At 47.6% G+C, this 16655-nt stretch overlaps 1 protein-coding gene across 4 annotated transcripts in view; it reads right to left on the reverse strand.

The window, feature by feature from the left end:
* ENOX1 (ecto-NOX disulfide-thiol exchanger 1) overlaps positions 1–16655 on the reverse strand; it is a 334756-nt gene that overhangs the window by 32042 nt on the left and 286059 nt on the right. For all 4 annotated transcript variants that reach the window (XM_048493487.1, XM_048493488.1, XM_048493489.1 and 1 more), the window contains 2 exons: positions 15575–15759; positions 2918–3025 (listed from right to left, as the gene is read on the reverse strand). In XM_048493487.1, the coding sequence (XP_048349444.1) occupies positions 2918–3025; positions 15575–15759 (293 nt within the window). The remainder of the gene's footprint in view (positions 1–2917; positions 3026–15574; positions 15760–16655) is intronic.

A 16655-nucleotide genomic window follows, 5' to 3' on the forward strand; every position in this document is an offset into this window, starting at 1 on the left:
AAACACTGAAGAAATTAATGTCAGTCAAAGACGATGCTGTACGGTACAGACATAAACGAAGTGTTCTGGTTGGAGAGTGTTCCTCCCAGCACCATATCTCCCATGTTTCTTTCTTGTCCTTCCCAGATTCTGTGCTATTCAGGGAAACAGACCCTTAAGAAAGTACAAAGAAGTGGAAAGTACAGCTGCAGACATCACAGCCCTGCTAGGAGAACATGCACACCTAGTCTGTCCGTATCCAGATGTTAGAAGGAATTTCATGTAGATTACATACTTTCTTGAGGTTAACAGGCTGTGCTTGGCATGAATGTTAAGCAGTTAAATCCCAAACACACACCCCTGTTTACAAGCCAGGTATGCACACTGCCCCACTGCCCTGTGGATTAACCCATGAGAGGTTCTTTGTGGACCCACTGTGGGTGTTCCTAACAGATTTCCCACCCCTCTACCCAGTAACAGTATCCAGATGATAAATGCTGCAGCTTCCAGTGTCCAACATGGGCAACTAGAGCCCCTGTGAACCATCCGTTAACTATCCTTCAATTAAAATGAAATAAATTATTATGGTCAATTAATTAACATGTCCTGCCTCGGAAGCCAAAGCAGGACGTGAAAATGGACCCCGAGTACAGCTGGTTCGGCCACGCTGCGTTGGTGTCGCTCAAAAAGCTCCGCGTTGCAGCAAACACCTCAATCAGAAGTGGCATCTTTATGAGAGTCCATTAAGCTTTTCTGGAGAGCAGAAGGCGGAGGCGCTTCATGGCTTGATTAAGGCAAGTTACCAAACACAGTCCCTGCCTTCGTTCAGGCAGCTGCTTAATCTCTTGATAATCAAGAATGAATTAACTTCAATTAGACCTCAAAATTACAAAGCTTTATCGGGTTTTGTTAAAAGGGTTCTGGCTACAATGATCTAATTCCCAGCCCTCATCTGGGCAGTCGATTGCTCCATTGGGCAATTACCACTTCCTCAAGCCCCTGGCTGCATTGAAAAGCAATTAGGGTCTCTGAAGGATGGGGGGTGGCTGTTGTAACAGGCTTGAAGAAGTGCTGCAGGGGTGCACAGCTGTGAGGTCTCGGAACCTTCTGGAGCGTTGATCAGCAGTGTTTATGGATGAGGCATCAAAGCACCAAAGCTTGGCAAAGCCAGTTCTGACAAACCTGGCCTTTGTCATTTCCTTTATCCCCGTTGCAAGTCCCCCCTCCCGCTTTCCTAAGAAGTTGTGAAAAACAGTCCCTGGAGCTGAGGCGCCCCAAGGTCAGTGGCATCTGGCTTCCTGCTCCAACGAGATAATGGATGTAACTCTTTTTCTCATGGGATCAAGGTGTCAGAGGAAGCCTAGTTATCTACAAAGCATGTGAAGCCATAAAGGAAAGGCCAAGGAAAGAATGCCTCAGATGGCAGTGGTTACATATAACAGGCTGGTTACATATATCTATCAGCAGCATTGATTTTTTTGGTTAAAGCAGTTACATTGAATGAGGAGCGCATCGCAATCACATACATACTATCTCCCTGACAGCAGCGTCCTGGGAAGCTCTGGCGATGATGGTATTCCAGAAGATACCTTTGGGATGATATGGTGACAAAGAACAGGTGAAGGAAATGTATGTCCACAAATCCCTCTTTCATCCTCACAACAATATCATTGTTACATATTGCTATGTTAATTCTGGTGGGGTTATTTACTGTTTTTATGGTGGACATTTTATTTATTGCACTGCGAAGGTTTGCTTCGTGTAGAAAAGCAATCTGAAGGCAATGGCCACAGTTTATGCCTGTTATCACTTACTGGACTGGATGTGAGACACCAGCAGCACAGTTTGGGCCCAGTTCACTCCCAGAATGGCTGGTCACATACAGCCCTCGGGTCTTACGCCTCATCTGCGTGTGTCATTTTGTTTTGAGTTGTCAGCAAGCCAAAACCTTTGCCGGTCCAAAATGATGCTAACCCCCAGATTAGATTCCTGCAAAACCCTTTGCCTAAATGTGCTTGCAAGACACAGCCATTTAGTGTCACATGGTACATGTTTGCTTCCTGCCACTGTTAGACAGACACCACGGGGAACTTTGACTGTCATCATGGGTCTTTCTTTGGCATGCAGGTGGGAGATGCTAAACTCATTTCCTTTCCAGTTAGTCTTCAAATAAATAGCTGCTTTTGTTTTTTCAGTGTATTTAAATCCATTTCTTTTTCAGGTAGAAAAACACTCAGTTTTCACTGGTATCCATGTGTCGGAAAGCATTCTACAAGAAATGAGAGTAAACATCTTCAGGGGCCAAACAGGCAAGCTTCTTCCACTCCGCTTAGATGCTTGGTGATTCTACAGGCCAAATAGAACGAGTTGAGGCCCTTTTAAAAAGCATTTGGGGGAGTTCCCACTGAACTCGCCCCCCCCAAACGCTTTTAACCCACTCTGTTTGCCGGAACTCGGGTTAAATGAAAGTCGCTAATGGGCGGCTGCCATGCCATGCAGGTGGGTGGGGAGCATTCTCAGGTGAGAGCGATTCTTGGGGGGGGGGGTGGATTCTCGGGTGAGGGGATTCTCGATAAATAAGTGGGTTTTGGGTTGCAATTTGGGCACTCGGTCTCGAAAAGGTTTAAGAGAGTAGAATGTTTTTTCAAATTCTTCCCTGAATGCCTGGCCCTCACTCCTGCACTCATGAGTGAGAAAGGCTGAACTAATTGTACATGCTCAGAGGCAGCCTTTACTAGTGTTCCTCAGGCCACAGGTAAATGTGAGAGTTTGGGGGATGGCATAAAAGAAGAAGAGTTACACAGACAAAAATATCAAAAGGCAGGGCAGATTAATATCAGGGTCACTCCACCCTTTCTGACAGTCCCCAAAGCACCCAAAAGGCAGCGGATGCGGATCTGTAGCAGACGGAACCCTTATTCCCACAGGTCAGACCCACCTGCTCCTGAAGGATTTTCAGCACGGCCTGGGTGTTTGTGTGCTCTTTTCTAGCTTGCTCCAGTTCCGATTTTTTGCTGTTCAGTTCCTCTTGGATTTTCAACAGTTGCTGCATGAAAGAAAGGACGTTCAATTTATTAATGTCTGAGCCCCTGTGAATAAATACCCAGGACTGCAAAGCCTTGTGAAAGCAGCATTATTCAAGTTTGCTCTATTTTCTGTTTTCTTATTGCTTTGACTATTACGTCGAAGTTGAACAAGACATAAATTATATGTCTCCATTTTCTGCCTCTTGCCAAGGAGATGCATTTCTCGTAATGTAACAAATCACTTAAGCACACATTAAAACACGAACTCCTGGCATGGAGCGCCATTCGCAGAGGAGCTGCCGCATTTGTCTGAACCAAAGCTTTGTTTGCAGACGGAGCAGATCCGCTGGTTTAATAATATGGAGGTGCATGCTTCAGCCCGTAAATAATTTACGAACACAGCCCTTTAATATAATTAGTCACTGGCCCAAAGCCATCTCGTTTTGCACAAAGCTGTAATGCAAAATGTATTTATGCTGAGTTGCCAAGATGGCAACAGAGAGCTCCCCCGCCCCCTCCCCGAGCTGTGCTTGCAAAGTTGGGTGATTACATCAGTAAGGCCAAAAACGCGCAAATCAATGCATCTGCAAAGGAGCGTGCTGAACAGAATGGTGAAAAGGCCAAAGGGATTTTCGAAATGGACTTGATTGATCTTGTCCAGGGCTGAATGACATCACTGGGTGAAAACAAATCTCTAGGAGAAAGCACCTAAGAAGGCAGAGAGTAGAACCACTGCTACTCCCCTTGTCTATTTATTTCCTACACTTAGGTCCTGTCTTTCTCCCCAGTAGGGATTCAAAGTGTCTTGCATCGTTCTCCTTTCCTCCATTTTATCCTCATAACAACCCTAGGAGGTAAGCTAGATATGACTCCTAGATCCTACCATGTTTCCCCGAAAGTAAGACAGTGTCTTATATTAATTTTTGCTCCCAAAGATGCGCCATGTCTTATTTTCAGGGGATGTCTTATTTTTCTGTGTTCTGTTCGTCGGACATGCTTCCAAACAAAAACTTTGCTACGTCTTATTTGGGGGGGATGCCTTATATTTTGCACTTCAGCAAAACCTCTACTGTGTCTTATTTTCCAGGGATGTCTTATATTCGGGGAAACAGGGTAGTCCGAAACTCTGCCCCTTGCACAACACTTTAAAAAGTCTTCGCTCATTGGCCAAGACACTGTATTTTAATAGTCCTGAATCTGGTGATATATTTCAATGCAAAGGGGATATCATTTCACATCTTGATTTAAAGCCACAAAGCTGTCTTTAAAAATTGTTCCAAACAACAATAATAATAATGACAACAACAATAATAACGACAACAACCAGAGCAGATGGGGAAAGAATTATAAAAAGGCCTTTGGTCACAAGAGAAGAGGATGGGGCTGAAAGGATACGGCTGCCACGGGAGTAAGGCCCACTGAACTTAATGGGAGGCACTTCTGAATTAGGCTCACACAGACCGCTTTGGCACAGCACAATTACACCAGGGTTGAACCGGGATCTATACCGGGGCTATTTTATCCTGGTTTCTGCCTATGTACGGCTCCCCGCTTCTGCCTAGGAGCAGATCTAGGACCAGTAGGAAATGCTCCTGTTCTGCTCCCCAGGTGGTTATTTAGGTGCCTGCACCCGGCCAAAGCAGAATGTAAGACTCACTGACTCAGTTAACAGTTCAATACTTAAAGCTTTAATTGTAACAATGTTGACAGACCCTGACTCCTCCCGGGTCTAACTAAATGAAGGTTGCTTTGTTGCAGAAACTTTCTGGAGTCTGGAATTTATTGTAAATACTGTGAGACTATAACATCTATAACTGTTTAACTTAAATACTGTGAATCTATAACATCTTTGACTGTCTAACTTGTTGCTGTCACCCAGCTTCCGTTGGCACCTAACTGCTGCTGTCACCCAGCTTCCGTTGGCCCCCAACTGCCAAATCAGACAGGTTGCTGGGTAATAACTGCCGTAGAACACCAGCCCTAGGGCTTCTTAAAGGGACAGAACTAAATTCGGTTCCCTCCCACTGAATACTGTACAAAACATAGCTAAACCCATACTAACTGTGGGGAAACTAAAGGGGAAATAAACAAAGGCTCTGTGGGGGCATGACATGGTTCTCTTTGTAATTAAAAACTTCTTTACCCCATTGCTCTTTCAGGGGGAAGGGCAACTTGTCGATAACTTCTCTTTGAGTCAAATGCTGATCCAAACATGCAAGTCCTGGCAGCTCGGGGTTTTCTTTTGCAGACTCCATCTCTGAAAGCAGATCTGTCAAATCCCACAGTTTCTTTCAATCTTTCATTGCAAGTTTGGGAAAGGTTTTAAGCCTTTGTAGAAGTGAAGCTTCTATTTCTGAAGATGCTCCATATCTTTCGTCTAATCTACTCCATGCTCGTTCTAAAGCCATGTGAGGGTTTCTTACATGTGCTGCATAGACTTCTTCTTATTTGCTTGACGATGTTGTTCCCAACCAAGCTATAAGCAAGGTCAGCTCTTCCTCGGCATCTAGTTTCAGGTCTTTGAGAGCTCTCTGGAATGTAATTTTCCAAAGTAAGTAGTCTTCTGGCTTATCAGAAAACTTCTGAATGCCTCTGTCTGCTAAATCTCTTCTAGGATTTCTGGAAAGGGTAGCTTTCAAAACATCTGACAAATTTGGGATGTCAGGTTGCATAATGGGATTTGTTGCCTGATGATGCGGAGTAGAGTATAACTGTGAAGCTGATACTCCAGGTACAACTGTGTCTTCAGGAGACTTCTGCTCCTGTCTAAAAACTGTAGAGTCGAAATTGGGCATCCCAACTGGATTTGTAAAGGTTTTCCTCCCCTCATTCTGTTCATTTGCTAACTGACTTTGCTTGTTGATTACTTGGGGCAGCTCCTTTTGTGGTACTGTCTGCTGACTCACCACTACGCACAAGCTGGACTTCTGTATTTACTTTGGAAGCATGTCTGAGCATGCCCAGTGTACCACGTTCCAATAGGCTGTTGTTTTTGAGTGGCAGCTTGAATGGACATCAGGTGGGGAGATCAGGTGGCTGGGAGGGAAAAATAAACTTGGTCTGCTTCCAATTGGTGATTTTGGTGTTTGTGCTGTGGGAACGGAAGAAATTGATCTGTGTTTTTAATGGTTTAAAATAAGATTTTGCTGTCAGAGGGAGAAAACTAGTGAATAGGTCTAATGATTGATTTAAAATAAAGCTTGTACTGAGGAAAACAGACTAAGTGATTGTTCTGGTTGGTTGTTGCTTTTGAGTGGCAGCTGCAAGCATGTGTGAGCTTGCTCTGTGTTCCACATTCTGATAGGCTGTTGCTTTTGAGTGGCAGCTTGAATGAACATCAGGAGGGGGAGATCAGGCAGCTGGGTGGGAAAAATAAACCCTTCCTGATCCTGATTGGTTTTTGCACGGCACAGGCACAAGCAGGGTCACACCGGGACTTTTTAAAAGAACCTCCAGAGTGGCGATTTTTTAAAATCCTGGGCTAAGGTAAATATTGTGGGGCAATTCCAGGGCAGACCTTGTGCAGCTTTGGGAACTGTGCGGAATTCCCAGCAGGGATATTTTCCTGTGCAAAAATGGTCATGATTAGCGTTTATCCTATTATCTTTGCTTTATTTATCTTAATAGCCACAATAAAAAAAGTTGTCATGATAAATTATAATTCCCTTCTTAATAAATGTCAGTGGTACATTTCAATGGTACTGTGTCTTTTTGCTTGGTGGGAAAGAGGAAATGCAATGTCTCAGTGAATCTGGCATGCCGACTCTGTTTACACTGCCTTTCTTTTTGGAACTCGGCTTTGTGCTCTACTATAATCCAAATAATTATTCTCTCTCTGCACAGTTAACAACAAATTCATCCAGTAAAAGAAGGCTGTTGACAAATTCCTTCCATTGCTGAGACACAGTAGATCTTTAGAAGACAAGAAGAGCTATGTCAGATCAGACCCACAGTGGCCAAACAGGTGCCTCATAAGAAGCAGCAAAGAGATCAAAACCTCCCCCACTGTTGCTGCCCCACAGAAACTAAGGTTCTATTTAGTCATCATGGCTGACAACCGTTGATGTCTAGTCCCTTACAGCACCTTGTTGGAGGTGAATGACTGTGCCATGTCCTTTGTAGAGAGGACACAAATACTTCAGAAGAGGCAGCAGAGCTACAAAGGGTAGATTGGCCTGGTATCCTTCCTCTTTTCTGCTAGTTTACCGCAAATGCTACTCTTGTGGTCCTCCTTGTTAGAGTGATCAACTTAGCATGCCTGGACATTTTTTTTTGGGGGGGGGGGACTATGTCACTCCTAAGTGTGGCTTCCCTGGAATGGGATGCCTCTTTTTGTTTAAATCTGGGAACTGCTCTCTGGCCCCTCCACTCTCTCTGTGTCCTTTGTTCTGTATCCTGTTCTCCACGTGGCTCTTCATGGAGTTGTAGATCCCTACAGGTCTCCCCCGTAGAAACAACGCCTCATACTTCCACACACGCGATGCCAAATGGCCTGGCCACTTGCGACCGAGACAGTCTTCTTTAGGTTAGGCTTCTCTCGCTCTTCTTGACTGCCATCTGCATGTGAACGGAATCTACTTTAATACGTGCAACTTTTGCAAAGCGCTAGTTGGGAGATTTACTGTCCTCAATATCATGCTTTTATTATTTATTTCTGTATTTTATTACTGGGCAAACTCTGCTGTATTAACCAAATATACCCAAGATTTCCCACCTAGCTCTTCTTTTCATGCTCCTTTGTCTAACAACCATGTAGAGAAATGCCCTCTACCCTTCAACTCACACTGATAGTTCCACCACTGGCTCCTGGTTGTTTATAAGTTGAGGCCCAGCTGCAAACGGCCAGCTGACAGAAAGGAGGGGGCCGGGAGGTGATTCATCAAGTGCAAGCCCAGAGCTGACATGAGCTAATGGCTTTGGTCAAAGTAGGACAATAGTTTCCCATCTCACTCTTGGCCAAGATGATGCACTTCAAGGAATAATGAGAGAGAAAGCCAAGTGGTCAGAATGCAACCTCTCCCCTCGGCAGCAGGAAGATCAAAACCATCTCAAGGGGAGATTATAATTATGGATTTATCAGGGAGCAGGACTGGAATATGGGGGGGGGGCTCTCTCCTTGGTAACCAGGGAGAACTGGGACACATGCATTAGAGATCAGGGTTTGGCCCAGGCCTGTGTTTCCCTGTTTGCCTGGCCCTTGTGGCCTTATTATATCCCATTCCTCCTAGTTTCAACCAAACGGGTCCCATAAATATCACCTCAACTTGTTCTCCTGCCTTGCCCTCTTCCTGCCAAAGGTAACGGTCCTCTAGCTCCAGCTGCCCCTCAGGAGATAATGACTCTCTCCTCAGTGCCTGGGTGGCACTTCTTATGGAAATGTTGATTTTTGTAAACCACACAGAATGATTTCTTGCCATGTTGGTCAGAAGCAATTTAAACATCGCCGCGCAGAAAGCTCTTAATTGTCTAGCTTACAATTGTAACTTAATTTGCAATTATCGTACAGGGGAAAGCCTATTCTGAGAAAGCTCAGCTATCCAATAATGCAACCAAATTGATTCATTTGGAGTTACTTTGGAGGGACAAGGAGGGATCTTTGGCCAGCGCTTGGAAGAGCTGTGAGAGACTTGGCAAAATCTCTCACTCGAGAGAAACAAAACCTCCGCCGAGGGACGCGGAAGGCAAAGCCAGCAGACGGGTTCTCAGCCAGCCCGTGCGTCAGTGCTGGAGTGGTGCTCCCTCCCTGAAGCGTGCATGGATGGGAAGCCTGGCAGGGGTGGTGGGTGGGGAGGAGAAGGGGAGAGAATCTCCACATCCCATGACAGCCCCCACAATCTACTGGGATTGCATATTAATCCAGCCATGCCACCGCCCCTCGCTCCTGAAGTCTGCACTGGCTCTGGGTATGCCAAAGAGACAAATGATTGAGTTAGCAGGGGTGGGGCAGGGTTTAAGAACATAAGAACATAAGAACTAGCCTGCTGGATCAGACCAGAGTCCATCTAGTCCAGCACTCTGCTACTCGCAGTGGCCCACCGGGTCCCATTGGGAGCTCATATGCAGTTTCAGTTGCTTGCAACTAAACACACCCCCATCACAAGAAAAGCTCTTGCTGAAAGACTCAGAGGCCCCTTCCGCACCGGCAAAATAATGCGTTTTCAAACCACTTTCACAGCTGTTTGCAAGTGGATTTTGCTATTCCGCACAGCTTCAAAGAGCACTGAAAGCAGTTTGAAAGTACATTATTCTGCATGTGCGGAATGAGCCTCAGAGAAAGGAGACCAGTTCCTTTCCCCCTGGGAGCTGCGGCTCAAGCAGGAGCTCTGGCCAATTCTTGCTGCCTGGCTTGTCCGAGGGAAGGAGAAAAGCAACCCGGTTGAGTCAATGAGGAGCAGGGAGTCACTGCTCTGAACCTTGACGCTCACCGCCCCCCCCTCAGTCTGCTATAGGGAAAAAACCGGAAGAGTCTACCTTGCAGGACTAGTGCAAGGGCCCTAACAATTATGACATGAAGTAAATGACCCTTCTGAAGTAGATGCATGAAAAAGCTGGAGAGAGGACTTCTGCCAGGTCTAGGTCTGAGTCGATTAGATTGGTTGGTTTGAGTTTTTCAAATTCTTTTGCAAAAACTGAGGGAAGTTTATGAGGGAACATAACTTCCCCCACCCGCGCTCCATTTCTTCTGGCATTTCCTGCTAATTTCCCATATCAGAGCCAGAGCAGGAAAAAGCTAGAATAAATCATGGGCTTCAGCTGACCGATTTGAATTAAAAAAGTGAGGCTCCCCCTCACTTCTTCTCCGTGTCAACTGGCATTCTGGGGCCAATTTCTCGGCTGGAGACAGAGTGCAATTTGTCTTGGGCTGCTGCATGTCTGAAGGCACCCAGGGCAGCCACGGAAAGGTCTCAGGTCATGCATCAGCAGGGCAGTCTCCGAAAGTCCTTTTCCACAGGATGACGCTTTCTTACGAAGGCTGCGGAATTCTGTTCGAAGGGCAGCAGAAGTATGTTAAATTTATAAATAAGGTGAGAATGTGACATCCTCCTCCTCTCCAGTCTCCAGAGAGGGTCAAAATCGGATGTTCTCTTCCATCTTCTGCAAGGTACGGAGGTGGACTCAGACACACAAACACCCCAGGGTACCTGCAACGTTTCCACCAGAGGGAAATGCCCAGTGGTGGGATCCAAAAATTTTAGTAACAGGTTCCCCTGGTGGTGGGATTCAAACAGTGGCGTAGCGCCAATGGGGCTGGGCGGGGCACGACGGGGGCATGGCCAGGCATTCCGGGGACAGGGCATTCCTGGGCGGGGCTGTGGCAAGGACTCAGCCGCTGTGCCGGTCCTTGGGCGGGAAACGAATGCACACAGGTGCAGGCTGCCACCTCCTGCTAGACTGCTTCAAGTTCTGCGCGCCACTGCTAAGAGGAGGGGCATAACTAAGGCAAAACTCCTGTGGCAAAATCACCAATTAGTAACCCCCTCTCGGCGCACACAAATAATTAGTAACCTACTCACGGGAACCTGTGGGAACCTGCTGGATCCCACCTCTGGAAATGCCACCTGAGGGTGATGGTGGGTAGGGAATTTCAGTCACGAAAGGTGAACTTGTGGGTGGGGCTGGGGCTCACTGGCAGAGCAGGTCCCAGGTTCAATCCCGGGTGTCTCCAGTTAAAAGCATCATGTGGAAAGTGATGGGAAAGACCCTGCCAGTCAGAGTCCAACACTGCTGATCTTGATGGACCGAGGGTCTGACTCAGGATAAAGCAGCTTCACGTGAGCGAACCTTACCTGCTTCCTGGCCCCGATCCATTTCTCCTGCACTGGCTACTTTTGCATTAGGACCAAGTTTGAGCCATGAGCGACCACGGTCACATCTCGACCAGGAGGCCGTGCTTGCTGGAGAAGGCCTGGCACTGAAGGATCAGATCCTCCGACATCATGCCTTCCCCTGCAAAGGCTGCCTCCTAGTCAAGATGTGATCGTGGCCACTCATGGCTCAAACCTGGTCTTGACAACTGAATCCACTGCCTTTGGGACTAAAATCCAAGAAAATGTGCCTACCCAGAATGTGCGCACGGGGGCTCATTTATTATTGCAGCTGGCTTAACAGGCTAGCAGCCAAAGATGGATTGTTTTTCATATAACAAGCGGCCAGCATGTGGCAGCCATGAATAATAGGAACATGATTTGCTGGCTATGGAAATGCGCACTAACAAGAAGATCCGTACTAGGACTGAGGAATCACCAAGGAAACAGAAAAATGTGAACGACAAAGCAACCAGACCAGTGCTGTGTCCCGTGAAGGTTTCCCATCATGAGGTCAGGTAAACAGCAGCAGACGGGAGCATCTGCACAGAGCTGGACCCAGTCTAGGCTACCAAGAAGAGGGAAGGAGCCCAGTGGTTTGGATGCTGTGTGGCGTGAATGGATTTGTGTTGCGCAAACCATGACTTTCCTGCCTCCTGCGGCAGTCTTTTCTCTCCCTGGCAAATGGTACCCCCAGTGGGCAGAGCCCCCAGGGACATCATGGAGGTTGAAGTGGGGAGGGTGGGGGTTGCAGCGAGATGAAGGAAATCAGCTAAAATTGCCACCCCTCCTCTATGAGCAGAAGTGACTCCCAAGGGTAAAAAGAGACCTTAGGGTCCAAGCTGGTATGCTTTTTTGTATCTTGCGGTTGAAACAATGCAGAATTTCAGCACTGCCGCTATTGATTATGGAAATATACTCCTTTTCTACTAGCCAAATAACCTGTGGGTTCACGGTCACCCAAAGTCAAATAACCTGTGGGTGATTCATTGAGAGATGTCGTAGTTTTGTTATTGATTGCCAGATGGTGTGACAACTGAAGGCTGTGGCAACCTATTGGAGTCAAATCAATTGTTTGCCCGTTTCCTCGCCCCCTATCCCTTGTTCTGTGTTAGGTGCCACTTTAACAAACTCTGTGTTTCATAGTGGAGTGTTGATACTGTATGCTGTTGGGATGCCTGGGCTCTGTTGGTGGGTTTCCAGTCTGGTCTGTGGAGAGGTGTATAGGAATGGCACTTTTGATGAGTCCATTTGGACTAAACTATTGATAAGACTCTGAATGGCTGTTGTATCTATCGATCTTTTATGGACAATTGTTTTATTGTATTTTGGAATGACAATAAAGGCTTGTCTATGTCTACTAGCCAAATAAATGGCCATCAGACTCTTCGTGGAGGTTGGGGGACTTTGCATGGAATTAAGATTCTGAGTGGGGTAACCAGATTCCTCCAGCTCTGCCCTGCCCCTATTAGGAACCATTCTGTCTTCAACCTGGGAGGTTTCACTTCCCATCAAATGTTGGGGTGGTCAGATGAACAGAATCCAAGCATTCAGGAAAGCAGATTCCTCCCCATTTCCCTGGTGACTGGGGAGGCTCTGGACAAAATGCCAAAAAGTCTGAATTCCACAAGTGTGCAACGTAACAATCGCAGCAATCTGGTGTCCTGTGAAAAAACATGCCTGTGTATAGCAACGTAAAACAAACTAGCTCACCGGGTTGCTTTTTTAAAATAAAAGCATAAAATTTCCAGCATGCAAAGGGCTATTCTGATTGACTTTTTTTTTTGTTTCTGTAATACAGAAGAGAGCAAATCTGCACCTCTGCAACACAGAAATACTATAATGAGAGGAATCCCTTTAAACAAACTTTGTGTGGGCAAAAAACCCCAAAAGTTTCAAAAATATAAACAGCCAGCAAAAGTCTAGTTTTAAAAGTCCTTTGGGCTGCTGTGCCCAGGGTAGAAGAAGAAGAAGAAGAGTTTGGATTTATATCCCCCCTTTCCCTCCTGCAGGAGACTCAAAGGGGCTTACAATCTCCTTGCCCTTCCCCCCTGTGAGGTAGGTGGGGCTGAGAGAGCTCCGAGAAGCTGTGACTAGCCCAAGGTCACCCAGCTGGTGTGTGTGGGAGTGCACAGGCTAATCTGAATTCCCCAGATAAGCCTCCACAGCTCAAGTGGCAGAGCTGGGAATCAAACCCGGTTCCTCCAGATTAGATACACGAGCTCTTAACCTCCTATGCCACTGCTGCTTCTTACAGACTGCTTCCTCCCGCCTCTTTGGAGGAGGAGTCACGGCTGATCCCTGAGATCTTAAGGTGAGCAACGGAAGGCAAGAGAGCATTTTCCCCACCCGGTTTGATCAAAGATGTGGTTTAGATTAGAGCAGGGGTAGGGAACCTGCGGCTCTCCAGATGTTCAGGAACTACAATTCCCATCAGCCCCTACCAGCATGGCCAATTGGCCATGCTGGTAGGGGCTGATGGGAATTGTAGTTCCTGAACATCTGGAGAGCCGCAGGTTCCCTACCCCTGGATTAGAGGGATCCCCATTTAGATACGAGGAGAATGAGACACGCAACTATTTTAGAGCCAAGCTGGCAGGCCAGATAATTCACTGAACGAAATGGGATCGTTTTATAATTCCGTTCCATCCAGGAAAAACACATCTCATTTGTTACTATGCACATGGGATGTTATTCCTATTTGTTTGTTAGACATCTCGTACTGGAAATGAAATAAAACTGTATTGTAACTTTATGGAGAGCGTTATCGCAGAAATCTGAGTGCGATGCTTGAAGTCCCATTAAGCTGAATGAATTTCCATTTCCAGACAATATCAATTGGGGGGTTGCTGCTGCTGCTTTCCATAAGTGCTACTCTCTAGAAGTGGGGGAAAAGAAAAGAATAATACTGGGTTGTTGTTTTTTAAATTCATGTGTAAGAGAGTCTTGGAAAAAGGGAGAAAAGACCAGATGGTAGCAGTAACTTGAAAACAAATGAGAATTGGAGTGTGTTCCTCATTTTTCCGATACATAAAATGAACCCATTTTCTCAGATATCAAGCTTTTCCAGAAGATTCGTTCATTACCCACTGAACATGCAGTTCAATGCCGAGGAAGGAGGGACACATGCACTGCGTTGGGTGTATCCGGAAGAGAGTGTGGAGGGACAGCAGTAAACCCAGTGGCTGCTGATCGGGTAAAAGATGGCCTCCTCTTCTGCTAAATGAGGGTGAACAATTCTTGGAAGAGCAGATGCAAGTTCTGGCTGTCCTTCTTGGTCTGGACTACCCATGAATGCCCAAGTACAGGAGACAAATTAGCTTAGCAAAACTGGGGAACATGGGCCATCACAACAAGGATGGTGTTTATCTTGTGAGCTTGGCAAAGAAATGTATGTCTTGAATTTCACGGCCTCACTGCCTACCATTTTTTCTCATATTTTCTGCTGTCAAATCACAGCCAACTTGTGGCAGTCCCTTACGGCTTTCAAGGGAAGACGTTCAGATGTGGTTTGACACGGCCTACCTCCAGGTCACGGCCCTAGCAATTTTTGGATGTCTCCACAGGCGTAGCGGGGTGAAATGGCACACAGTGAAAAATGGTGCCCCCCCATGGTAGCTACGCTCCCCCGCGCCCCTCTTATCTGCGCTGGCGGTGGTCCTGGGCAGCCTGATGGGATGGGGGCGAGGGGAGAAGGCTCAGCTGGTATGCCAAGGGCCTGGAGAGGCGTGGGTGGTGCTGCAGAGGGCACACTGGCCAGGGAGAGGCTTGCCCAAATGGGAAGGCCCTCTCCCTGGCCAGCGTGCCCTGGGCACGGTGGCCACATACTCCCAGCCCTGGCACACTAGCTGAGCCTTCCCTTGACTGGGCCTTACTGGGAGGCCCTGGCTGGGGTGCAATGGGGGGTGGCATGGAGAAGGGGTGTGGGTGCGATTTTCTGGCCCCCACGTGACCCAAATGGCTTCTGCCCAGTACATGTTTGGATTTTAAGAGTTTGGATTTATACCCCCCTTTCTCTCCTGCAGGAGACTCAAAGGGGCTTACAATCTCCTTGCCCTTCCCCCCTCACAACAAACACCCTGTGAGGTAGGTGGGGCTGAGAGAGCTCCGAGAAGCTGTGACTAGCCCAAGGTCACCCAGCTGGCGTGTGTGGGAGTGCACAGGCTAATCTGAATTCCCCAGATAAGCCTCCACCGCTCAGGCGGCAGAGCTGGGAATCAAACCCGGTTCCTCCAGATTAGATACACGAGCTCTTAACCTCCTACGCCACTGCTGCTCCTGTGGGCACTATGCCACTGTGGCCCACATGTCCCCGTGGGCGCTATGCCATTGGATGTCTCCCATCCAAATACTAGCCAGGGTCAGGGCTGAGTGGGTGGGACAGGCCCGAGGTCACCCATCTCACCCAAGGAGATTTGAACGTGGGTTTCCCAGCTCCTTCTGATACCGCACTGGCTCTCATTTCTGTGTCTGTGAATATATAAACCTACATTTCAAAAGCAACTCTACAGGGCTGCAAGCTAGTTGGCTCAGGCCCCTGGACAGGGGTAGGGAACCTGCGGCTCTCCAGATGTTCAGGAACTACAATTCCCATCAGCCCCTACCAGCATGGCCAATTGGCTGATGGGAATTGTAGTTCCTGAACATCTGGAGAGCCGCAGGTTCCCTACCCCTGCCCCTGGACATTATAATGCACGTGGATCAGTGGGTGGCAAAACTGGGACCTGCGTGGCTTCCTGCATGGTGCCTAGGAGACTGTGGTACCTGCTGCATGCCTTGGAGCGTCTGCTGCAGGAACTGCAACTGCTGGTCCTTCGTGAGACTCTCCTCTGTCCGGAAGAGCTGCCCTTTTTCTTGCTTCAGGAGTTCCACCTCATTCCGGTAGGCGTCCAGTTGCCACCGCAGGCTGTCGTTCTCTTCCTTCAGGGCATAAGCTTGAGCAGCTAGAGCTGAGAGAAAAAGAATATGCCGGTAGTCAAGAGGCACCCCAAAATGATCCGTGGCCGACACCAGGAGTCCCCAACCCTTTTGAGCCTACGAATGCCTTTAGGATTTGATGCGGAATGGAGGACACAGCCACAAAATGGACATTGCGACTTATCTGCAGCCACACCCTGAAAAGCCTTGTGTGGCGGCAGCAGCGGCAGCAGCTTCTACCAACACAGTGTTTTAGCCAATCAAATCTCCGATGGCCAATAGCCCAACTGGGGCCTGCCCACTCTCTCAAAACACTTGGTGGGAACAAAGAAAGGTGCCGGCAGGCCCCAGGGCGCTCATGGGCACCACAGCAGAGACCCCGACCCTAGGCCGAGCTTTCAAATGGACAAAGCATCTGGCTGGCTTAGGCCTTCTGTTCTCGCAGTGACATATTCTGATTCATAGCTCGGCTGCCACCTCCACTTAGCTTTGGAGGCAAAGGAATGGTGGAACTTTTTCTCTATTCAGATATCATCCCCTTCTAGTATGAGCATAAATCGTTGTCTGCAGCTACACTTTGATCCATTCGTTCACGGTTCTGGTCTGCCAGCTGCCTCTACCCACTCGTTTTTATCCTATCCCTGCTCCAATGACGCTGTATGCAAGCTACAGTGAAGGTCACCATCTTATGAATCTGATGTACACCCTCCCTTTTTATGTCCACTTAAGTCAGTGGGCACTTAAGTGGGCACTTAAGTCAGATGGTAAAACTCTGCTTAAAACTGAATTGTAAGTTCCCCTCCCTGTGTTTTGGCAGCACAACTGAACTGAGCCAGAGATAGATGGTACCATGAGCAACGAGAATGACCCAAGGCCCAGGCAAGACACCCAACAAGGTTACATGCTCTTGAGCCACATAAATGAACTC

Source organism: Sphaerodactylus townsendi, linkage group LG04 (assembly GCF_021028975.2).
Source record: "Sphaerodactylus townsendi isolate TG3544 linkage group LG04, MPM_Stown_v2.3, whole genome shotgun sequence".
In the NCBI taxonomy this organism is placed as follows: Eukaryota; Metazoa; Chordata; class Lepidosauria; order Squamata; family Sphaerodactylidae; genus Sphaerodactylus; species Sphaerodactylus townsendi.